The 25,730-nt window shown below is 43.6% G+C and overlaps 1 protein-coding gene across 5 annotated transcripts in view; it reads left to right on the top strand.

Annotated features, from left to right (window-relative positions):
• LOC118397034 (protein furry homolog) overlaps positions 1 to 25,730 on the top strand; it is a 231,669-nt gene that overhangs the window by 90,425 nt on the left and 115,514 nt on the right. For all 5 annotated transcript variants that reach the window (XM_052467095.1, XM_052467092.1, XM_052467093.1 and 2 more), the window contains exons 11-21: positions 2,222 to 2,323; positions 2,451 to 2,554; positions 4,074 to 4,182; positions 11,161 to 11,247; positions 16,734 to 16,905; positions 17,144 to 17,276; positions 18,201 to 18,308; positions 21,283 to 21,427; positions 21,530 to 21,625; positions 23,279 to 23,452; positions 23,913 to 23,999. In XM_052467095.1, the coding sequence (XP_052323055.1) occupies positions 2,222 to 2,323; positions 2,451 to 2,554; positions 4,074 to 4,182; positions 11,161 to 11,247; positions 16,734 to 16,905; positions 17,144 to 17,276; positions 18,201 to 18,308; positions 21,283 to 21,427; positions 21,530 to 21,625; positions 23,279 to 23,452; positions 23,913 to 23,999 (1,317 nt within the window). The remainder of the gene's footprint in view (positions 1 to 2,221; positions 2,324 to 2,450; positions 2,555 to 4,073; positions 4,183 to 11,160; positions 11,248 to 16,733; positions 16,906 to 17,143; positions 17,277 to 18,200; positions 18,309 to 21,282; positions 21,428 to 21,529; positions 21,626 to 23,278; positions 23,453 to 23,912; positions 24,000 to 25,730) is intronic.

Genomic DNA, 25,730 nt, shown 5'->3' with positions numbered 1-25,730 from the left:
GACGACGGTTTGCAACTGCACATAGGGACAAAGATCATACTTTTTGGAGAAATGTTTGATGAAACCAAAGTAGATCTGTTTGGCCATAATGGCCATCATTATGTTTGGAGGAAAAAGGGGAAGGCTTAACTCTTAACCAATTACATTAATTTGGGGACTCGTCGAAAAGCATTAAACATTTATGGCAATTTAGCTAGCTAGTTTGCACTTGCTAACTAATTTGTCCTATTTAGCTAGCTTGCTGTTGCTAGCTAATTTGTCCTGGCATATAAACATTGAGTTGTTATTTGACCTGAAATGCACAAGGTCCTATACTCCCACAATTAATCCACACATAAAATGGTCAACCAAATTGTTTCTTGTCATCTCTCCTCCTTCCAGGCTTTTTCTTCTCTGGACTTTATATTGCGATTGGCAACTTTCATAAATTAGGTGCATTACCGCCACCGACCTCGTTCGTCTTTCAGTCACCCACGTGGGTATAACCAATGAGGAGATGGGAAAGGCAGGACTTGCAGCGCGATCTGCATCACAAATAGAACTGACTTCTATTTTAGCCCTTGGCAACGCAGACGCTCGTTGGCGCGCGCGAGCAGTGTGGGTGCAATAATTGAATAATTTAGATTTCTAAATTTATTTTGCGACGCGAGCGGTCTAGTCAGCCTGTTAGCACTCAAGTCTGTAGCCAGGATGTGCTTTGAAAGACTGGTCATGGCTCACATCAACACCATTATCCCAGAAAACTTAGACCCACTCCAATTTGCATACCGCCCCAACAGATCCTCAGATGATGCAATCTCTATTGCACTCCACACTGCTCTTTCCCACCTGGACAAAAGGAACACCTATGTGAGAATGCTGTTCATTGACTACAGCTCAGCGTTCAACACCACAGTGTCTTCAAAGCTCATCCCTAAGCTAAGGACCCTGGGACTAAACACCTCCCTCTGCAACTGGATCCTGGACTTTCTGCTGGGCCGACCCCAGGTTGTGAGTGTAGGCAACAACACCTCCACCACACTAACCCTTAACACGGGGGCCCCCCACGGGTGTGTGCTTAGCCCCCTCCTGTACTCCTTTACCCATGACAAGAGCTTCAAGTTCCTCGGTATCCACATCACAGTGTACTTAACATGTTCCTCTAACACCAGAAGATTCTTAAAGAATGCACAGCAATGCCTCTTCTCCCTCAGGAGGCTGAAACAATTTGGCAAGGCCCCTCAGATCCTTTTACGGCTGCACCATTGAGAGCATGGTTGTATCACCTTCTGGTATGGCAACGTCACCGCCCACAACCAGAGGGTTGTGCGGATGGCCCAGTGCATCACTGAGGGCGAGCTCCCAGCCATCCAAGACCTACATGCCAGGCGGTGTCCGAGAAAGGCCTGAAAAATTGCCATAGTCTCCAGCCACCCGAGACATGGACTGTTCTCCATGCTCCCATCCGGCAGGCTCTACTGATCCATCAAGGCTCAGACAAAGAGACTCCTAAACAGCTTATATTCCCTGGCCATAAGACTGTTATGGCTAACAACTACCACTCTCCCTCTCCCACAGACTATCCACAGTGACTCTATGCCCATCCACAGGTCAATACCCACTCAGACACAACCTACGCTGCTGCTAAAATTATTATTGACTAGATTTAGTACGCTTCTGTTCATTGATTATTGATTGACATTATCATTAGTACAGTACTTATCTATTTATCTTACTACTGGTCACTATTACTCCTGTTTACATGTATATATTTCCATAATTATAATACCATAAGTATTTAGACTGTATATTGCTGATACCAGTCACTTTTCAGCCGTTTACATGTATATCCTACTACCTGTCACTTTTTATGTATAAACCCACCTGAACTACTCAAGTACCCCTGCACATTGAATAAGGTACTCACACTGACCTGTATATACTTGTGTTCTTTAACTCTCATCGTACTTCTTGCGTGGTTTTTATTCTTACTTTTATTATTTTTTTCTATTTTCTATTATTATCTATATATTATCTATAAGTGTATTGTTGGGAAAGAGCTCTCAAGGAAAGAATTTCACTTGACTGTTTTACACCTGTTGTATCCTGTGCACATGGCGAGTAAATTTGAAACACACAACTCATTGAAGCATAGGAATGTTCTATCTGAAGATTTCATAGACCTAAACACCATGCAGGCTCTGTATCCGTTAGTGACATGTCTACTGTGTGTGTGTCCTAGGCTCTCTACCCGTTGGTGACCTGTCTGCTGTGTGTCAGCCAGAAGCATTTCTTCCTCAACAAATGGACTGTCTTCCTCAACAACTGCCTCTCCAACATCAAGGTACTGTACTGCAATCAGCGGGAAACTAACCCACTATCCTTATGTTGCAAGCGCCATGTTCTTCCAACTGAGAAACACAGGACCAACCAGTACTAACATCAGTCTGTCGGTCTGTCTGTGTCTGCAGAGTAAGGACCCCAAGATGGCGCGTGTTGCCCTGGAGTCTCTTTACCGTCTTCTGTGGGTCTACATGATCAGGATCAAGTGTGAGAGCAACACTGCTACGCAAGGGTAAATGTTTCTACTGCTGTGTATACACAGGCAGACAAGTTCAGGTAGTTTTTCCACTAACTGGTCTTTTCACCAATCAGATCAGCTATGAAAAAGATCTGTTTTGATATGATTGGTCAAAAGACAAATGAGTGGGAAAAATGATCAATTTCACACAGCAATTGCAATGTTTGTGTTTTGTGGCACATATAATTTATATTTTTCCACAAAATATAGCTTGTTACAAACAGCGCCACATACACATTGCAACTCAGTTGTAAATATCTTGATAGTGTTCAACACTGCAACCATTTACCTCCCAGCTACACTGGACTGTGTGCCACGTAACATCCTCCCCCAAGTCCACTCCTCTCAGTGTTGAAGCCACAATGTCTACATTCCGAATGGTATCCTATTCCCTACGTAGTGCACTACTTTTGACCAGGGCTCCTAGGGCACAAAGTAGTGCACTAAATCGGGAATAGGGTGCAATTTAGGACGCTACCACGGAGAAGAGACCGGTGCATGGCAGCACCCACAGGAAGCTGTGTACATAACCTAGTCTGCTCGTGAATAGTATATTTCTCTTGGTAGAACTGTAGAGCAAAAAAAACGTTATATATATATATATATTGCATCCCTCCCCAACACACTCAAGAACACATTCATACCTGCAGGCATGCAAACACACACACCCAGGTGCATGCACGAGCGCATGCACACAAACATATACACACACATATACACACACACCCACAAACACAATCTCCTCCCCTTCGTTGATAATGGGAGACTTGCCTGACTTGGCTCTTTACCTTTCAGTGTAGCAAGCCCAGTCTGTAAACAGGCAGCCTGATTATACCAGGAGGGATGGAGGAGTGTGGAGGAAGGAAAATGGAGAACGTGGGTGGAGGAGATGAGAGAAGTGGTGGCTAGGAGGTAGGCCAGGGACGGTCAGAGACTGGCTCATGATCATCACACTATAGGTCTTTCTCATTGGAATATGAGCCAGGGGACTTTAGTATCAGAGCCACACACACACTAGTGTAGTAGGCCGTGGATTAGGCTCGGCTCGTAGGTTAAGAGGCAGAACTCAGAAACGATACGCATTACCAGGGATGCGTCCCAAATGGAACTCTATTCCCTTTATAATACACTTCTTTTTACCACGGCCCATAGGGCTCTAGCCAAATATAGTGCACTATGTAGGGAATATGGTGCCATTTGGGCCACAGAAGGAATAACAAACAGGTCAAGCCTTTAACACGTTGTAATTAGCCCGGAAATGAACCAGGATTAAAATAAAACACTTGTTAAGAAATGGGACAACGGCATACAGGCCAGCCAGTGTAAAGCAATTTAATGTAAATGTTTTATCTGTGTCAGTTCTAACTGCTTGTGATCCCCATGTATCTCATCTGTTGAATGTTTGTCCTGTGTTGAACTCCCGACGCTCCATCCTTACAGTCTGACCCCCCTCTTTCTTCTCTCCTCTCTCGCTCTCCTCTTTTCTATCTCTCTCCCCTCTGTTCTCCTGCAGGCGTCTCAACACCATCATTACAACACTCTTCCCCAGGGGCTCTCGCAGTGTGGTGCCCAGAGATATGCCCCTCAACATCTTCGTCAAAATGATCCAGTTTATTGCACAGGTAAACTGCTGTCAACAAGCTTACCATTATTGACAGATTTATAACTTTTATGTTAGTTTTTCCTGAAGAATGCACAATAAAAAAAACTCAGTCATCTAGTAGACACTCAAGAAGTTAGTTCTGAGAGAGAGCGTGAGAGTTGTTCAGAGACAGCACGCTCAAGTGATTTTGAAATTAAAGAAAATAGGGATACCGGTCTGTAGTTTTTCGACGTCAGAAGTGTCGAGTGTTGGCTCTGACTCTGGCCATTGTGAAGTCAGAGGGGACTCAACCAGTGGTCAGGGATGAGTTGATGAGGGTAGTGAGGAATCGGAGAAGGTCCCCAGAGATAGTCTGGAGAAGGGAAGAGAGGATGTGGTTATGCGGGCAGGATGTTAGACTGCCGGACCTCACTAGTCGCAGGATTTCATCTGGAGAGAGAGGAGAGAGATCAAGAGTACGGTAGTTCTGTGTGAGGGGGACCAATGGACTCAATAGGATGAGTGAATGAGGAGCGGATATCGACCTTATTTTTAAAGCGGTTGACAAAGTCGCCCGCAGAGAGGGAGGAGGGAGTGCAGGATTAAGGAGGGAGGAGAAGGTGGTAAAGAGTTTCCTATGGTTAGAGGCAGAAGCTTAAAATGTAAAATGATAGAAAAGTAATTTTAGCAGTGGATACAGAGGAAGAGGAGTTAGAGAGGCGGGAGTGAAAGGATGATAGGTCCTCCGGAAGTTTAGTTTTCCTACATTTTTGCTCAGCTGCCAGCAGCCCTGTTCTGTTAGCTCTCAATGGGTCACTCAGCAACAGAGCAGGAGGGGAGGCCCGAGCCGGCTGAGAGGTAAAGGTACAATGCGAGTCATAGGAAAGGGAGGAGAGTAGGGTCAAAGAGGCAGGAGGAGTGGCTCAATGGCTCATCAGCATCTGGGTAGGGACTGAGGGGCTAGGGTTGGAGGAAAGGGAGACAGAAAAAGAAACAAAGTACTGATCAGAGACCTGGAGAGGGGTTGCAGTGAGATGAGTAGGCTAACAGCCTCTAGTAAAGATGAGGTCAAGCATATTGCCTGCTTTGTGATTGGAAGGGGACTGGAAAAGGGTGAGGTCAAAAAAGACACAGACGGGAAAATGTGAGGTGGAAAGAAATTAATCAGGATGTTGAAGTTGCCAAGTATGAAGAGCGGTGAGCCATCGTCAGGAAATGAACTTATGAAGGTGTCATGCTCATTGAGGAACTCTCTAAGGACACCTTGTGGGCGATAGATGACATTTACATTTACATTTAAGTCATTTAGCAGACGCTCTTATCCAGAGCGACTTACAAATTGGTGCATTCACCTTATGACATCCAGTGGAACAGTCACTTTACAATAGTGCATCTAAATCTTAAAAGGGGGGTGAGAAGGATTACTTATCCTATCCTAGGTATTCCTTAAAGAGGTGGGGTTTCAGGTGTCTCCGGAAGGTGGTGATTGACTCCGCTGTCCTGACGTCGTGAGGGAGTTTGTTCCACCATTGGGGGCCAGAGCAGACTGGGCTGAGCGGGAACTGTACTTCCTCAGTGGTAGGGAGGCGAGCAGGCCAGAGGTGGATGAACGCAGTGCCCTTGTTTGGGTGTAGGGCCTGATCAGAGCCTGGAGGTACTGAGGTGCCGTTCCCCTCACAGCTCCGTAGGCAAGCACCATGGTCTTGTAGCGGATGCGAGCTTCAACTGGAAGCCAGTGGAGAGAGCGGAGGAGCGGGGTGACGTGAGAGAACTTGGGAAGGTTGAACACCAGACGGGCTGCGGCGTTCTGGATGAGTTGTAGGGGTTTAATGGCACAGGCAGGGAGCCCAGCCAACAGCGAGTTGCAGTAATCCAGACGGGAGATGACAAGTGCCTGGATTAGGACCTGCGCCGCTTCCTGTGTGAGGCAGGGTCGTACTCCTACAGGAACGGGCCACCGCCTTGATGTTAGTTGAGAACGACAGGGTGTTGTCCAGGATCACGCCAAGGTTCTTAGCGCTCTGGGAGGAGGACACAATGGAGTTGTCAACCGTGATGGCGAGATCATGGAACGGGCAGTCCTTCCCCGGGAGGAAGAGCAGCTCCGTCTTGCCGAGGTTCAGCTTGAGGTGGTGATCCGTCATCCACACTGATATGTCTGCCAGACATGCAGAGATGCGATTCGCCACCTGGTCATCAGAAGGGGAAAGGAGAAGATTAATTGTGTGTCGTCTGCATAGCAATGATAGGAGAGACCATGTGAGGTTATGACAGAGCCAAGTGACTTGGTGTATAGAGAATGAGGGCCTAGAACAGAGCCCTGGGGGACACCAGTGGTGAGAGCGCGTGGTGAGGAGACAGATTCTCGCCACGCCACCTGGTAGGAGCGACCTGTCAGGTAGGACGCAACTAAGCGTGGGCCGCGCCGGAGATGCCCAACTCGGAGAGGGTGGAGAGGAGGATCTGATGGTTCACAGTATCGATGGCAGCCGATAGGTCTAGAAGGATGAGAAGAGGAGAGAGAGTTAGCTTTAGCGGTGCGGAGCGCCTCCGTGATACAGAGAAGAGCAGTCTCAGTTGAATGACTAGTCTTGAAACCTGACTGATTTGGATCAAGGTCATTCTGAGAGAGATAGCGGGAGAGCTGGCCAAGGACGGCACGTTCAAGAGTTTTGGAGAGAAAAGAAAGAAGGGATACTGGTCTGTAGTTGTTGACATCGGAGGGATCGAGTGTAGGTTTTTTCAGAAGGGGTGCAACTCTCGCTCTCTTGAAGACGGAAGGGACGTAGCCAGCGGTCAGGGATGAGTTGATGAGCGAGGTGAAAGGGAGAAGGTCTCCGGAAATGGTCTGGAGAAGAGAGGAGGGGATAGGGTCAAGCGGGCAGGTTGTTGGGCGGCCGGCCGTCACAAGACGCGAGATTTCATCTGGAGAGAGGGGAGAAAGAGGTCAGAGCACAGGGTAGGGCAGTGTGAGCAGAACCAGCGGTGTCGTTTGACTTAGCAAACGAGGATCGGATGTCGTCGACCTACTTTTCAAAATGGTTGACGAGAGAGGGAGGAGGGGGAGGGGGAGGAGGATTCAGGAGGGAGGAGAAGGTGGCAAAGAGCTTCCTAGGGTTAGAGGCAGAAGCTTGGAATTTAGAGTGGTAGAAAGTGGCTTTAGCAGCAGAGATAGAAGAGGAAAATGTAGAGAGGAGGGAGCGAAAGGATGCCAGGTCCGCAGGGAGGCGAGTTTTCCTCCAGATCGGCTGCCCGGAGCCCTGTTCTGTGAGCTCGCAATGAGTCGTGAGCCACGGAGCGGGAGGGGAGGACCGAGCCGGCCTGGAGGATAGGGGGCATAGAGAGTAAAAGGATGCAGAAAGGAAGGAGAGGAGGGTTGAGGAGGCAGAATCAGGAGATAGGTTGGAGAAGGTTTGAGCAGAGGGAAGAGATGATAGGATGGAAGAGGAGAGAGTAGCGGGGGAGAGAGAGCGAAGGTTGGGACGGGTGATACCATCCGAGTAGGGGCAGTGTGGGAAGTGTTGGATGAGAGCGAGAGGGAAAAGGATACAAGGTAGTGGTCGGAGACTTGGAGGGGAGTTGCAATGAGGTTAGTGGAAGAACAGCATCTAGTAAAGATGAGGTCGAGCGTATTGCCTGCCTTGTGAGTAGGGGGAAGGTGAGAGGGTGAGGTCAAAAGAGGAGAGGAGTGGAAAGAAGGAGGCAGAGAGGAATGAGTCAAAGGTAGACGTGGGGAGGTTAAAGTCGCCCAGAACTGTGAGAGGTGAGCCGTCCTCAGGAAAGGAGCTTATCAAGGCATCAAGCTCATTGATGAACTCTCCGAGGGAACCTGGAGGGCGATAAATGATAAGGATGTTAAGTTTGAAAGGGCTGGTAACTGTGACAGCATGGAATTCAAAGGAGGCGATAGACAGATGGGTAAGGGGAGAAAGAGAGAATGACCACTTGGGAGAGATGAGGATCCCGGTGCCACCACCCCGCTGACCAGAAGCTCGGGTGTGCGAGAACACGTGGGCGGACGAAGAGAGAGCAGTAGGAGTGGCAGTGTTATCTGTGGTGATCCATGTTTCCGTCAGTGCCAAGAAGTCGAGGGACTGGAGGGAGGCATAGGCTGAGATGAACTCTGCCTTGTTGGCCGCAGATCGGCAGTTCCAGAGGCTACTGGAGACGAACTCCATGTGGGTCGTGCGCGCTGGGACCACCAGATTAGGTGGCCGCGGCCACGCGGTGTGGAGCGTTTGTATGGTCTGTGCAGAGAGGAGAGAACAGGGATAGACAGACACATAGTTGACAGGCTACAGAAGAGGCTACGCTAATGCAAAGGAGATTGAATGACAAGTGGACTACACGCCTCGAATGTTCAGAATGTTAAGCTCACGTAGCAAGAATCTTATTGACTAAAATGATTAAAATGATACAGTACTGCTGAAGTAGGCTAGCTGGCAGTGGCTGCGTTGTTGACTTTGTAGGCTAGCTGGCAGTGGCTGCGTTGTTGACACTAGAGTAATCAAGTCGCCCGAGTGTAATAGTTTCTACAGTGCTGCTATTCGGGGCTAGCTGGCTAGCTAGCAGTGTTGATTACGTTACGCACCTGCGTTAAAAGAACGACAATAGCTGGCTAGCTAACCTAGAATATCGCTCTAGACTACACAATTATCTTTGATACAAAGAGGCTATGTAGCTAGCTATGTAGCTAGCTGTTGTACTGTAATGAAATTAAATGAAAATGTGATACTACCTGTGGAGCGAAGCGGAATGCGACCGGGTTGTTGAGTTCTATTCGGAAGACGTTGGCTAGCTGTTGGCTAGCTAGCAGTGTCTCCTACGTTAAGGACGACAAATAGCTGGCTAGCTAACCTCGGTAAATTAAGATAATCACTCTAAGACTACACAATTATCTTGGATACGAAGACAGCAAAGACAGCTATGTAGCTAGCTAACACTACACTAATCAAGTCGTTCAGTTGAGTGTAATAGTTTCTACAGTGCTGCTAATCGGTGGACGTTTGCTAGCTGGCTAGCTGCTGGGCAGAGCAGTGAAGACTACGTTAGGACGACGAAATACGATAATTACGCAATTATCTTTGATACAAAGACGGCTATGTAGCTAGCTAAGAAGAAATTGTTAAGATTAGACAAATCAAACCGTTGTACTATAATGAAATGTAATGAAATGTAATGAAAAAGTTATACTACCTGCGGAGCAAAATGCGGATGCGACCGCTCGCTCCAACCCGGAAGTCGAATTGACAACAATGTTAAGCTTGAGTGGACAAGGGACAGTGACAGCAAGGGATTCAAATGAGAAGATGGACAGGTGAGAGAGGGTGAAATAAGAACATCTACAATTGGGAGAAATTAGTAGCCCTGTGCCATCACCTCGACGAGCAGATTTTCTCGGACTATGAGAGAAAACGTAGTCAGATGAAGAGAGAGCAGCTGGAGTAGCAGTGTTCTCTGGGGTGATCCGTGTCTCCGTCACAAGACTGAAGGGCAGCATAGAGATGAACTCTGCATTCTTGACCGCAGATTGGCAGTTCCAATAGCTGCCAGAGACCCGAAATTCCACATGGGTTGTAAATTGCACAAGGTACACTAAGTTAGAAGAGTTGTTGCCAAGGGGTGAGGAGCGTCTGTAAAACCTAAAAGGAGAGGAACAAACAGGTATAGAAACAACACACATACACTAGAATGTGGACACCCTTTGCAATTAGTGGATTTGGCTATTTCAGCACACCCGCTGCTGACAGGTGTATAAAATCAAGCACACAGCCATGCAATCTCCATAGACATACATTGGCAGTAGAATGGCCCATACTGAAGAGCTCGGTGACTTTCAACGTGGCACCGCCATAAGATACCACCTTTCCTACAAGTCAGTTTGTCAAATTCCTGCCCGGCTAGAGCTGCCCCGGTCAACTGTAAGTGCTATTATTGTATAGTGGAAATGTGTAGTAGCAACAACAGCTCAGCCGCGAAGTTGTAGGCCACACAAGCTCACAGAACGGGACTGCTGAGTGCTGATGCACGTAGCACGTGAAAAGCACCTGTCCTCGGTTGCAACACTCACTACCCAGTTCTAAACTGTCTCTAGAAGCAGCGTCAGCAGAAGAACTGTTCATCGGGAGCTTCATGAAAAGGGTCTCCATGGCAAAGCAGACGCAGACCAGGCTAAGATCACAATGCACAATGCCAAGCGTTGGATAGAGTTGTGTAAAGCTCGCTGATATTGGACTCTGGAGCAAAGGAAACGCGTTCTCTGGAGTGATGAATCACGCTTCACCATCTGGCAATCCGACGGACAAATCTGGGTTTGGCAGATGCCAGGAGAATGCTACCTGCCCCAATGCATAGTGCCAACTGTAAAGTTTGGAGGAGGAGGAATAATAGTCTGGGGCTCTTTTTCATGGTTCGGGCTAAGCCCCTTAGTTCCAGTGAAGGGACATCTTAATGCTACAGCATACAATGACATTCAAGACAATTCTGCTGCGTCCAACTTTGTGGCAACAGTTTAGGGAAGGACCTTTCCTTTTTCAGCATGACCATACCCCCGAGCACAAAGCAAAGTCCATACAGAAATGGTTTGTCGAGAATGGTGTGGAAGAACTTGACTGGCCTGCACAGAGCCCTGACCTCAACCCCATCGAACAGGCCCAATCGCCCTACATCAGTGCCCAACCTCACTAATGCTCTTGTGGCTTAATGGAAGCAATTCCCTGCAGCATTGTTCCAACATCTGGTGGAAAGCTTTCCCAGAAGAGTGAAGGCTGTTATAGCAGCAAAGGGGGGGACCGACTCCATATTAATGCCCATGTTTTTGGAATGAGATGTTCGATGAGCAGCTGTTCTCATACTTTTGGCCATGCAGTGTATTTGCCAAAGCAACAAAAGAGCAAAATGAGATATGAAAATAATTAGGTACGTTTTTGTAGAGCCTTCCTCTCTGATGTGAATGTGATGATCTGAAAAACAGAAACAATATTACAGATCTGTTCTAAACCCTCTTCTTCCACCACAGGAACGACTGGACTTTGCCATGAAAGAGATCATCTTTGACCTTATGTGTGTTGGGAAACCAGCCAAAGCCTTTAGTCTTAACCCAGAGGTACAGTACATAATTGGCTTTGAATTCCATCATTCTTCAATATGAATTATTTACAGTTCTACAACCTTAACACCAAATAACACCAAATTCAGTATGTTAGCCCATGGTACATCTCTTAACTTAGGGATCGGTTAAGCGATGGTTGAGTTATTGATAAACCAGGAAATCAGATTTTACGTGTCGATTTAAATCCTTTGTAAATCCACTCCACAATTAACTGTCAACTTTCAAACATTGTGGGGTCATCAAAGACATTGCCACGACGAATATCTTAAAAAATAAAGAAGCTAATAATTAACAATTAACATTTTCTACTATGCTAATGCTTAAAAATAATCATAAAAAGTCACATTCACTCCAAATGTTCACTTTGCGCTAATCACAATAATCCCTGAAGAGAGAAAATAAGGTTGATGCATTCCAATATGACCACACTATACCAGTAAATGCATATTAGCACATACTCTAACATTCCAAAATATGCAGGAAAAATACTTCAAAAATCTTCTTCTCATGAACCATGAGTCCAAATGAGACCAATTTGGAATGTAGTAGACCCATGATACACATCTTAACCTAGTTTGAGAAAAGCTAAGCGATTGGTCAAAAGATGGCTGCGTTATTGATTTGACCTGTCCATTTAAACCACTGTAAGTCCACTCCACAGAGGCCGATCAACCTGAAGCTTGTCATTGCTATCATGGACGTCCCTAAGATGAACCACACTGAATTTGTTATTAATATCACAAAAAAACAAGGAAACTATTATCAAAGCATTCTTGGTATATTAACGCTAACGCTCAAAATCATCTGCAATCATCTTCTCCTCATGAACCATATGTCAGATTGTCTCCAGATTTTAGTATATAGACACAATTAATTAGCCTCTAATGAATTTGAGAATGATTAGTTACCGCATTAAAATTCGACCACGCTACAGCACACATATCACACCAGGGCTACAAGAACTGAACCGATGGACATGGGGCCATGGAAATTGGTATGTAAATCTTATGTACACTGAGTATACAAAACTTTAAGAATACCTGCTTTTTCCATGACATAGACTGGCCAGGTGAATCCAGTTGAAAGCTGGGATCTCTTATTGATGTCACTTGTTAAATCCACTTCATTCAGTGTAGATGAAGGAAGGAGACATGTTAACGAAGGATTTTTAAAGCCTTGAGACAATTAAGACATGGATTGTGTACTTGTGCCATTCAGAGGGTGAACTGACAAGAACAAATATTTAAGTGCCTTTGAACGGGGTATGGTAGTAAGTGCCAGGCACACTGGTTTGTGTCAAGAACTACAACACTGGTTCTTCATGCTCAACAGTTTCTCGTGTGTATCAAGAATGGTCCACCACCCAAAGGACATGTCACTGTCACTGCAACCTTAGATGGCTGCACCAGATCAGTTGGAGGCACTATATATGTCATTGGCACCAGTGGCATAGGTTACTAGATCACTATTGATCAAGTAATATATAATAATAATATATGCCATTTATCAGACGCTTTTATCCAAAGCGACTTACAGTCATGTGCAAATTAGGAGTTAGATTTAAATTATGAGCTAGAAGGACCACAATCAATACACAATACACAATCAAGTGTAATTGTCAATGTGAAATATTATAAAAATAAGACTAAAAAGGTTTAAAAAATCTTAAAATAAACCATTAGTCAAATAAACCCAGAATTTGTATATAACTCAATACATTGACACTATAAAAGCCTTGGCCCATTGGATCTCCTTTGTGCCAATGAGACATCTTTTGGACGTCAACATTCTGACAGTCTATTAAATATATTTAATGTATCCTATCGGAAAAATAATAATTTGGTTGTGCTTATGAAGGTCTGGGAACCCCCCCAAAAAAAAAATTTTGACTCTAGGGTACATATCAGGATTACCTGTATACATAACTTAAAAAATGATTATCTGATACATTTTAAACTTTGTTTGACAAGTGGTTCTGAAAGGTCATGAAACTACCTATCAAAGTATATATAATATAACCAACTTTGAAAGCGCCACCTACAACTGTTCTAAAGAAATTGTGGCATTGACATTAGAATGTTGGAAGCTTACCCATAAAATGCCATGTAATGGAGCAGCTATGTGTTTGGATTGCAACTTTGCTGATGGAGAGACCAGAAAAATGAGGGTTCCGAGAGCGAGACCAGAAAAATGAGGGTTCTGAGAGCGAGACCAGAAAAATGAGGGTTCCGAGAGCGAGACCAGAAAAATGCGAGTCCAATTCAAGACCATGATTTTAATTTTCTCAAATCGCCACCCTAATAAGAGTTCAAAATGTCCAGTATTTCTGTGTTCATATTTCAGAAGAACATGCATTCTGCAGACATTCAGAATGTTGAAAAAAATGCATGCTGAGGGCAAATAGAGAGCGACTCGACAAATGATCACTGACCTAAACAGTTCTATAATAGATCAAAAGTAGATGGCAGTGGCTGTGAATATGTGAGCAAAAACATTTTAGCAGCCCCCCTCTTGACAGCAGAAAGAATATTTAGCAATTATATGCAATTCATGCAATTCTACACATTTTGCCATAGGGTAGCGATATCTGAGTGAGAGTGACTAACAAAATCAATGGGGGCCCCACAATCGGTAACTCCACCATGATTACTACAAGTTTAGATAGCTGGCCGCTAGACTAACTTACCAATCTAAAAAAACGTTGACATGGGCTAATTGAGTAACTGTCAGGGACTAACATAAACAAGAAAAAAACTGCTGATGGTGGCTAACTCTCAACAGTAAGTTGAGACCCTGACTGCGTCCCCCCCCAGACCAGTCTGCTATGGCCCCATAGTAAGAATAGATCTTAATTTAGAGTAACTCCGTGTAATGGTTTTCTGCTCTCATCAGCAGGTAAAAATGCATTATCATTCCTATGGATTTTTACATGGTAATGTACACAACAAAGTTTCTAGTCCTGTTTCATGAAAGCTATTAATAGGATAACATTGTATATCATATCCGTTCACATGTACATATCCATTTTGACATGTTTTGAAGATGAAATACTGCAATTATTGATCTTCAGAAATCAGGGATTCAGAGAGCTTCTTACCACAATTCTGTGAGTAATTTAACAACTTGATATATCTGGCACACCTGGCTCATGTGATTGTGTATCTACATCATTCAGACAGTTTTTGGGGAATGCTACAATTCTATTTCATACAGGTATGGTCATGTAAAATTGTCCAATAAGACCCCACTGAGTTGTTTGGTATCCATATTGGAAAACGGTATCTGTGGGGTTACTGCGCCCTGTATCTACAATTTTTTGAAAAACCCTTTTCTAGCTGTGAGTGCAATTTTGTGTCACCAAAGTTCAAATCCCAAAACATAGCTGCCTCATTACATGGGATTTTTATGGGCAAACTTCCAACATTCTAATGTCAATGGCACAATATTGGGTGATTTTTTTAAACAATAGTTGTAGCTGGTGCTTTCAAAGTTGGTTATATTGTATACAATTTGAAAGGTAGTTTCATGGCCTTTCATAACATCTGCTTCCAACTCACACTCTCAAACACGTGAACGCAGCTCACTTTCCAGCCCACTTTCCACCTCACAAACACGTAGATCCCGTGAACGCAGCTCAGTCAATAACTGGAATGTTGATCACCTGGTCACACACCTGTAGGTCATTTATCAGTTCAGTTCTTTGCACCCCATCACTGTGAGGTATTGTTTGTTTTGTGACACACTTCTATTCGGAGCTCTGTTTTTCTCGTAATTTAAATCCTCCCGTGTGTGATAGTTTTGGCCTGCCTCACTAACGACGCCTTTTGCCTATTCCCTGCCTGTACTTTAGCCTATTGGATTTCCGGTTATCATCCTATTGCCTGATCTCCCAGACGATGTTACTAGCTTTTTCCCTGCCTGTACTGTTGGCTTTTGTTGTTGTATATTGTTGTTTGTCATTGGGTAAAATCCTTATGGGAAGAATGTAAGGGATGGGGGGGGTGACAGAAAGAGCGATAATACACAGATAGCATTGCAAAAATGGTAGCTATCACACATTTTCCAACTTTAGGGACATAGACCTTCAAGAAAATCACTATAAGACACCATCGGCTCAAGTGAGCTTGAGCTGCCGCACCGACTTCCCTGGCTCATGGATTACTATATGTAAAGACAAATAAAACACATAATTCCAAGTGTCAAATACATTATATTGGTGGAGTGCTTTTGTTACAAATATAAAACATAAAGCATGTGAGTTGGAACACATTAACAGCTTTAAAAAAAACTAATAATGCCCAAACCACCAAAACACACGGTCAGCAAGACGCTCAGTGAAAGACAATTTCAGTTGCCTAAACATCAGTATAAGCACCAAGTGTGCTTGTGAATAGTGTGAGTAAATCTGCACAAAAGCAATAATGGGATTATTATGAATATGTAGCAGTCAAAAATAGTCCATTATTGTCAGTTATTAGCTATTTGATTTTTAATTTACGGACTCCAATTTATAGAAGAGGTCCCCCTATTTTATAAATTGTTTTATTTGATAAAATATTGAATTTAGCCTTTACTACTACAGCCCATAGAAACGCATTGAATAAGACATTCATATATGGAAAAAAAAGACAGTCAAGAGGTTTTGAAGTGTGTGCTATATTTAGAAGAGATAAGAAAGCTCAGGAAATATTTTTCTAATTTCTATTCATATTTAACCCCTTATTTTTCTTGCCACAAAACTACCTCCGTTAGTTTGTATGGGTTACCTTCAGACGAGTCCTGGGACACTTGTGGGGGTCGTAGAGCAAAACAGAGAACAACAATATGTTTTGAGAGTCTTATCTTTCCATAGAGTGGCTACAGCCGCTTTCGTGAAAAGACTGTCTTGTGGTCTGACAAACATCGCTGTAGCTCGTCCACCTTCCACTGCAGATGCGGAAGGCCGACATATGTGGATGTGGTCGATTGAGACGCAGCCCAATCTTAAACTGACGGATTTAGATGGGGATTTGTTTGACTATGTTACTTAGATTCAAGCACAGGTGCGTCAATAGACTCTTAAGGATTTTTAAGAATGACTACATACTGCATTAAAAGGACCAACATACAGGACTAGATTACACTTCACTTGGGTCATCCTTGTGGTATTGAGAGACAAATATGCTAATGCTTTCACTGATTGCCCTTTAAGCAAGATAGTTCCTATAGATCGAGTGCTTTGTTATCCAACTAATCGTGTGGCCTTTCTGTTACCCTGTGAATAGAGCCATGTCAATTTGCAGCTATATTTTCTAAATTGTATTGCCATTTTTTAAAGCAGAACTGCATAGAACACATTGAAGAATATAACAGATTCAGAATAACAACAGAATAATAATACATTTCCCGTAAAAGGACAATGTAATCAATCAATTACCAATCAAATCAGTCATAATATCATGACAATTAAACATAACATTCCAGTGTGTGCCTTTGTCCAGAGAATGAATATAGGTCTGAGAGCATTCCTGGTGATAGCTGACAAGCTCCAGCAGAAGGATGGGGAGCCACCCATGCCCAACACGGGAGCCACGCTGCCTTCGGGCAACACACTCAGGGTAAAGAAGACTTACCTGAGCAAAACACTGACTGATGATGAAGCCAAGGTCATAGGTGGGTCACCAGGTGGACTACCTACTGTTTCCGGTATGTTGTGGATGGCTGGATGGATGTGTGTGTGGGTGGGTGGAGGGATGGATGGATAATTGAGAGGATGGATGGCACAATTCACTACTGGACTTGTTGTGCTGGAATGAAAGGTTGTGTTGTTCACCATGCGCCTTCCCATGTAAGTATGTATGAATAGAATAGATCCTGAAACTAAATCATGTGTTCTTCCCCTGTGCTGTAGGTATGTCCCTGTACTACTCCCAGGTGAGGAAGGCCATAGACAATAGCCTGAGACACCTGGACAAGGAGGTGGGCCGATGCTTGATGATGACCAACGTCCAGATGCTCAACAAAGAGCCTGAGGACATGATCACGTACGTGTGCTACTTGGCTGATGTAAAAAGGGCTTTATAAATACATTTGATTGATTGATTTTCCTCTACGCAGTTAGGGTAGTACATTTCCAGAAACTTTGCCAAACTTCCTAGTTCTCCAGAGTCCTACAACTGGTAATCCTCCAAGTTTCAACTTGGATTGGCCAGGAAAAACGTTTCCTGTTTTTTAAATATTTTTATTTATTTTTATTTCACCTTTATTTAACCAGGTTGGCTAGTTGAGAACAAGTTCTCATTTGCAACTGCGACCTGGCCAAGATAAAGCATAGCAGTGTGAACAGACAACACAGAGTTACACATGGAGTAAACAATTAACAAGTCAATAACACAGTAGAAAAAAGAGGGGAGTCTATATACAATGTGTGCAAAAGGCATGAGGAGGTAGGCGAATAATTACAATATTGCAGATTAACACTGGAGTGATAAATGATCAGATGATCATGTACAGGTAGAGATATTGGTGTGCAAAAGAGCAGAAAAGTAAATAAAAACTGTGGGGATGAGGTAGGTGAAAATGGGTGGGCTATTTACCAATAGATTATGTACAGCTGCAGCGATCGATTAGCTGCTCAGATAGCTGATGTTTGAAGTTGGTGAGGGAGATAAAAGTCTCCAACTTCAGCGATTTTTGCAATTCGTTCCAGTCACAGGCAGCAGAGTACTGGAACGAAAGGCGGCCGAATGAGGTGTTGGCTTTAGGGATGACCACATGTGGTCAGGAAAAAATACAACTAAAGGCCCTATTCTTGATGTACCATGATTTGGCAGTTGTCAAAAATATATGTATTTTTTTGCATGTCATTATTGGGGGACATTTTACATCGCATATGTAATGACAAACTGAAAGGCAGGCAGTTCTGCTGTTGAACCTGATCTTGACGTTGTCTCACCTTGTCTTGTCAGAGGAGAGAGGAAGCCGAAGATCGACATGTTCAGGACGTGTGTGGCGGCCATCCCTCGCATCCTGCCAGACGGCATGTCCAAGCCCGAACTCATAGACCTGCTATCTCGGTGTGTACATATCTGGCTGTGTGTGTGTATATGCAGGAAACCCATTGTAATGAATGGGCCAACCCTTCAGGTTTCCCAAAATCTCTAACACGATCCTGCAGAGGCCCGCTGTTGCCTATTTGACCAGGGCATTCAGATAAGTAGGTGTCATGTCTCATGCTGAGCCCACTTTAGACCAGGAACCATTCCGATCTTACCTGACTTGGAAAAATTCCAATAAACCTCATTACAATCTGGCAGCCTGATTTCATTGAAAACGTTTCTTCGACAATGTGTGTTTTAAGGAGGCAATTATTTAAAGCTAGAATCCTTAATTGAAACAGTAACAGTGTTCACCCAACGTGTGTTGGTAAAAAGCTCAGGGATGGGCCTGGAGAAAGGTAACCCCTTTCAAATTCATTGACAGAGCTATTTATGGATGCAAGGACTGACCATTATAATGATGTTTTGAGGCTAAATAGTGTTTGTTTATTGTTTGCCAATTTCAAAATTAACAAGCTTGTATTTGGGGTTTTGATGGGGTATGACAGTTGAACTAAGCTCATGAGGTATTTGTAGGTTATGTTCTTCAAGAATCAATGGGCATATGTCATTTATTTATACAGTACCAGTCAAACGTATGGACACACCTACTCATTACAGGGGTTTTTCTGTATTTTACTCTTTTCTACGTTGTAGAATAATAGTGAAGACATCAAAACTATGAAATAACACATATGGAATCATATACTAACCAAAAAAACTGTTCAACATATATTTCAGATTCTTCAAAGTAGCCACCCTTTACCTTGACACCAGCTTTGCATACTCTTGGCATTCTCTCAACCAGCTTCATGACTTAGTCACATGGAATGCATTTCAATTAACAGGTGTGCCTTGTGAAAAGTAAATTTGTAGAATTGATTTCCTTCTTAATGCGTTTGAGCTAATCAGTTGTGACAAGGTAGGGGTGGTATACAGAAGAAAGCTCTATCGAGATGGTGTAACGGCTGTCGTAGGTGGAAGAAGGTGAGGACCATGGTGCAGCGTGGTACGTGTTCATCCTTTTATTAATGGAACTGAACACTGGTTAACAAAACAACAAAGCGAACAACCGAAACAGTTCTGTCTGGTGCAGACACAACAACAGAAAGCAACTACCCACACCCATAGTGGGAAAACAGGCTGCCTAAGTATGGTTCTCAATCAAAGACAACGATAACCAGCTGCCTCTGATTAGGAACCATACCAGGCCTAACCGCTACTGCTACTCTCTGTTCATCATATATGCATAGTCACTTTAACCATACTTACATGTACATACTACCTCAATTAACCTGACTAACAGGTGTCTGTATATAGCCTTGCTACTCTTATTTTCAAATGTATTTTTACTGTTGTTTTATTTCTTTACTTATCTACACACACACACATACCTTTTTTTCGCACTATTGGTTAGAGCCTGTAAGTAAGCATTTCACTGTAAGGTCTAAACCTGTTGTATTCGGTGCACGTGACAAATACACTTTGATTTGATTTGAAGACAAGGACAACAATCCGAGCCACTGCCTGTTCACCTCGATATCATCCAAAAGGCGAGGTCAGTACAGGTGCATCAAAGATGGGACCAAGAGACTGAAAAACAGCTTCTATCTCAAGGCCATCAGACTGTTAAATAGCCATCACTAGCACCTTAGAGGCTGCTGCCCTATATACATTGACTTGAAATCACTGGCCACTTTAACAATGTTTACATATTTTGCATTACTCATCTCATAATAAAATTTGATTTGATCTGATAAAAGACCAAGTCCATATTGTGGCAAGAACTAAATAAACAACAGTCCATCATTACTTTAAGACATGAAAGTCAGTCAATCCGGAAAATGTGCAGTCGCAAAAACCATCAAGCGCTATGATGAAACTGGATCTCATGAGGACCGCCACAGGAAAGGAAGACCCAGAGTTACCTCTGCTGTAGAGGATAAGTTCATTAGAGTTACCAGCCCCAGGAATTGCAGCCCAAATAAATGCTTCAGAGTTCAAGTAACAGACACATCTCAACATCAACTGTTCAGAGGAGAATGCGTGAATCAGGCCTTCATGGTTGAATTGCTGCAAAGAAACCACTACTAAAAGGTCACCAATAACAAGAAGAGAATTGCTTGGGCAAAGAAACACGAGCAATGGACATTAGACCGGTGGAAATCTGTCCTTTTGGTCTGATGAGCCATGTCTTTGTGAGATGCAGAGTAGGTGAACGGATGATCACCACATGTGTGGTTCCCACCGTGAAGCATGGAGGAGGAGGTGTGATGGTGTGGGGTTGCTTTACTGGTGACGCTTTCGGTGATTTATGTAGAATTCAAGGCTCACTTAATCAGCATGGCTAACACAGCATTCTCCATCCCTGGTTTGCGCTTAGTGCCACTATAATTCATTTTGCAACAGGAAAATGACACAAAACACACCTCCAGGTTGTGTAAGGGCTATTTGACCAAGGAGAGTGATGGAGTGCTGCATCAGATGACCTGGCCTTCACAATCACCCGATCTCAACCCAATTAGATGGTTTGTGATGAGTTGGACCATAGAGTGAAGGAAAAGGAGCCAACAATTGCTCAGCCTATGTGGGAACTTCAAGACTGTTGGAAAATAATTCCTCATGAAGCTGGTTGAGAGAATGCCAAGAGTGTGCAAAGCTGTCATCAAGGCAAAGGGTGGCTAATCAAATATAAAATATATTTAGATTTGTTAAACACTTTTTTGGTTCCTACATGATTCCATATGTGTTATTTCATAGTTTTGATGTCTTTACTATTATTCTACAATGTAGAAAATAGTACAAATAAAGAAAAACCCTTGAATGAGTAGGTGTCCAAACTTTTGACTGGTACTGTGTGCCTAAAAATTGATATAGCAATTAAGGATTTCAACTTTAAGTAGAAATAGTTGCCTCTTTAAAACGCACATCGTGTGTATTATTTTTTTCCCAGGTTGACGATTCACATGGACGACGAGCTACGCCTCATAGCCCAGAACTCCCTCCAGAGTTTACTGGTAGACCTCCCTGAGTGGCGTGATGACGTCCTGTTTGGCTTTACCAATTTCCTGTTGCGGGAGGTTCAGGACAGCCACCAGGTACGGAAGGGTTAATGTATGGCTACAGTAGCTCGATGGAACTATCAATGGATTGATGGCTTGATGAGTTGATTTCTTGATTGACTAATTGATTGATTGCAGGCCCTACTGGACAACTCTCTCCGGCTGCTGCTCCAGCTGTTGACCCAGTGGAGACTGGCTCTGTCAGCCCCAGAGAAGGGCTGCGACACATCAGAGGTACAGTAAATAGAGATAGGCTGTCTAACATTTCCTTATTGCTCTTACAGTGGAGATATAGGCTGGGAGGTGTAATGAGTAGCTACATTAAGTGCCTGTATGTTTACGTAGTGCTGAGCGATTAGGTTTTTAAACAACTAATTGGCTGATGTCAGTTCAATTAAATTACATTTTGTTCAGTTTTTTTTCTGTGAGCTCGATGTGTAGTTTCTGTAGAGATAAATTTGATCAAGCCTGAACTGTGCAATGTAGTAGGGAGTTGTAGTTTCCAACAGGTCAATATTCTACACAGTTTAGATCACTACAACTACAATGACCATAATTCATTGTGCACCTGCTTAAACGTGTCCGGTCTGTGCAGAGCAGACACAGATGCCTCTTTTCAAAAGAACTGGGAACTACGAGATCAAATCATGAGGTTAGTGATCAGAGCTTTAGAAAGAGGCCCGAGTTCCTGAGTTGGTATTTCGAGAAGGGATGACCGTTGAAATAGATTGTTCCCAGTCGGAGTACCCATTTTTTTTTTTTTTGAAAGCACTGATGTCGAAAGGTGGAGCTTTCTGAGTTCCCAGTTCCGAGTTCCCAGTTGTTTTGAACCCGGCAAGAGACTGAGAGAAGATCTAGAGGGAAAGAAAGCAGTTGCTTTGCAGGCTTGAAAATACATGATCTGTGATTGATAGTTGGTATTCATCAGTATGCCTTATTTACATTGAAGAACTACTTAAATTGTGATTTTGTCAGACAGCATAGGCAGCAGCTCCAGATGGTGACTTGGAATGAAATAAAATGAATCAAATGAAACAAATATTTTGTTAAAGTCATGTGAATAAGTTATGGTTAACGTTTTGCATATGCTAAACATTGAAACACAAGGAATTGTGTTTTTGTAATTTGTCATAGGCTGTTTTTATAGACACGTAAAATGTGTCTCCTTTGGCCAACAGTCCTCGTTTATTGATGGTGTTGGCTGCACCAAGTTGGATCTGAATGCATATGGATGGATGTATGTTAGAATATTCACGTGAAAATCTGTCACCAATTGGATGGAAACCTAGTGAAAGACACCCTAAAGACTCTTGCAAGTGTGCTAGTCCAGTGCCCCAGAACATCTAAAGAATAAGCTACCAGCCAGACAAGCTTGTTAGAATTGTATGTGTAATCATGTAAAAAAAAAGATGGAAAAAAGGGACCACAATGGAATTAACTACCAGACTTTATTGTGCAATCCCGGTATCTACAGTTATTAACACAGTGTTGCTACTGTTATTGTTATTTGTGGCCGTAAACATTATTTTGAGTTAATTGTATGAGGGGTAATGAGTGTTCGATTTATTTACAGTACAAGGGGAGGGCAATATGAAAATATTTTTCATGTTGGGGGGTGCATTTTTGTTTATGACACTGGGTTGGACCTCCCACCCCCTGAAACAGAATTCAGAAACCGTGATAATGTTTTTATCAATGAACTTTAAAAAAAAAAAAAGCACTAATCGCTCAGCACTAGTTTAAAGTCAGGGCATGGTTTCTGTTTCTTCAGACAGGAATACAAATATGTGTCAATGGCCGTTCTAGGTCTGGCGCTGTTGTGAGTGTGCCATGCTCTTCTATTGAGTTGTTGTTGTTTGAACCTGTGTCCGCTATGTGTTGTTGCAGTTGGGCTCCAGCCAACGCGTGTCGGTGGAACACGGACCCCACTCCACAGTGCTGCACGCCATGGAGGGCCTGGCCTTGCTCCTGCTCTGCTCCTGTCAGCTCACAACGCGCAAACTGGCCATGGCAATCCTCCGGGAGATACGCTGCCTGTTCCTTGCCATTGGACAGGCTGAGGTAAGGGTGAGGGGAATTGTCAGAACTTGGGTTAAAATCTGCGGGCTGTTATTGTAAAATGCATTGTTCAAACGTGGCTGCGTAACCATAGGAACCGCCACATCACTTCCAAAAGGCTATTTTCTGGACATGTAAGTTGTGCAGAGCGTGAGACACTCCCATTCATTTCATGAGAGGTATGAATTGCTCAGCGTAAAATGTCCATCTCTTTTTCTTCTTCAAGAATTCAATGCATGGCTCACGCCCAAAGAGCGCTTGATAAAGTGGCCTGCGCTCTTCTCACGCTGCCAACAGGTTACAGGTCTAATGTAACAGCTAAAAACCTATGTTTTTCTCGGAGCCCCAGTGACGCTCCATAGTAAGGCCGATTAACTGTAAAGATAACCAGTAAATTGTGGGCTGATTACAGAGTATTGGACTAGAGTTGGTTGAACATGATGGATTCTGTGATACCTTACAGGATGATGACAAACCCATGATAGAGGTCATGGACCAACTGAGCCTGGCGGTTCTGGAAAGTTTTGTTCATGTGACAGCGTCAGATACGGTGAGCGTTTCTCTCTTGTTGCACTCTGTGTGTGTGTGTGTGTGTGTGTGTGTGTGTGTGTGTGTGTGTGTGTGTGTGTGTGTGTGTGTGTGTGTGTGTGTGTGTGTGTGTGTGTGTGTGTGAACAGGAGACAGAGGGTGGTGGTGGAGAGGAGAGCAATTTGCTCCTCGAGGTAATCCACTTATTTTATGTACAATTTCTCACATTTCATACCTTTGTTATTACTCCAGACAGTGATTCAGGATGGGTATTACAGCCCAGTCCGCTTAACATACAGTTAATTCGGAAAGTATTCAGACCCCTTGACTTTTTCAACATTTTGTTACGTTACAGCCTTATTTGAAATTGGATTAAATTGTTTCTTTTCCTCATCAATCTACATACAATACAAAGCAAAAACAGTTTTTTAGAAAGAAAAAAAATCACATTTACATAAGTATTCCGACACTTTACTCAGTACTTTGTTGAAGCACCTTTGGCAGCGCATACAGCCTCGAGTCCTCTTGGGTATGACTCTACAAGCTTGGCACACCTGTATTTGGGGAGTCCCTCCCATTCTTCTCTGTAGCTCCTCTCAAGCTCTGTCAAGGTTGGATGGGGAGCATCGCTGCACAGCTATATTCAGGTATCTCCAGAGATGTTCGATCAGATTCAAATTCGGGCTCTGGCTGGGCCACTCAAGGACATTCAGAGAACTCCTGCTTTTCTTGGTTGTGTGCTTAGGGTTGTTGTCCTGTTGGAAGGTGAACCTTCACCCCAGTCTAAGGTCCTGAGCGCTCTGGAGCAGGTTTTCATCAAGGATCTCTCTGTACTTTCATCTTTCCCTCAATACTGACTAGTCTCCCAGTCCCCGATGAAAAACATCCCCACAGCATGATGCTGTCACCACAATGCTTCACTGTAGGGATGGTGCCAGGTTTCCTCCTGACGTGACACTTGGCATTCAGGCAAAATAGTTCACTCTTGGTTTCATCAGACAATATAACCTTGATTCTCATGCTCTGAGAGTCCTTTAGGTGCTTTTTGGCAAACTCCAAGCGGGCTGTCATGTCCCTTTTACTGTGGAGTGGTTCCCGTCTGGCCACTCTACCATAAAAGCCTGATTGGTGGAGTTCTGCAGAGATGATTGTCCTTTTGGAATGTTCTCTCATCTCCACAGATGAACTCTGAAGCTCTGTCAGAGTGACCATCAGGTACTTAGTTACCCCCCAGACCAAAGCCCGTCTCCACCAATTGCTCAGTTTGGCCAGCTCTAGGAAGAGTTTTGGTGGTTCTAAACTTCTTCCATTTTAGAATGATGGAGGCCACTATGATCTTGGGGACCTTCAATGCTGAAGACATTGTTTGGTACCCTTCCCCAGATCTGTGCCTCGACACAATCCTGTCTCGGAGCTCAACTGACAATTCCTTGGTTTTTGCTCTGACATGCACTGTCAACTGTGGGACCTTATATAGACAGGTGTGTGCCAACTCATGTCCAATCAATTGAATTTCCCAAAGGTGGACTTCAAATCAAGCTGTAGAAACATCTCAAGGATGATCAATGGAAACAGGATGCACCTGAGCGCAATTTAGAGTCTCATAGCAAAGATTCTGAATGGTTATGTAGGTTTCTGTTTCTGTTTTTTATTTTGAATACATTTGTAAAACTTTCTGAAAACATGTTTTTGCTTTGTCATTATGGAGTATTGTGTGTCGATTGATAAGGGGGAAAAAATGATTTAATTCATT

The sequence above is a fragment of the Oncorhynchus keta genome, chromosome 18, assembly GCF_023373465.1.
Source record: "Oncorhynchus keta strain PuntledgeMale-10-30-2019 chromosome 18, Oket_V2, whole genome shotgun sequence".
Lineage (NCBI taxonomy): Eukaryota > Metazoa > Chordata > Actinopteri > Salmoniformes > Salmonidae > Oncorhynchus > Oncorhynchus keta.
The sequence above is the reverse complement of the archived record's forward strand: the minus strand, read 5'-3'. Positions and strand labels throughout refer to the sequence as shown.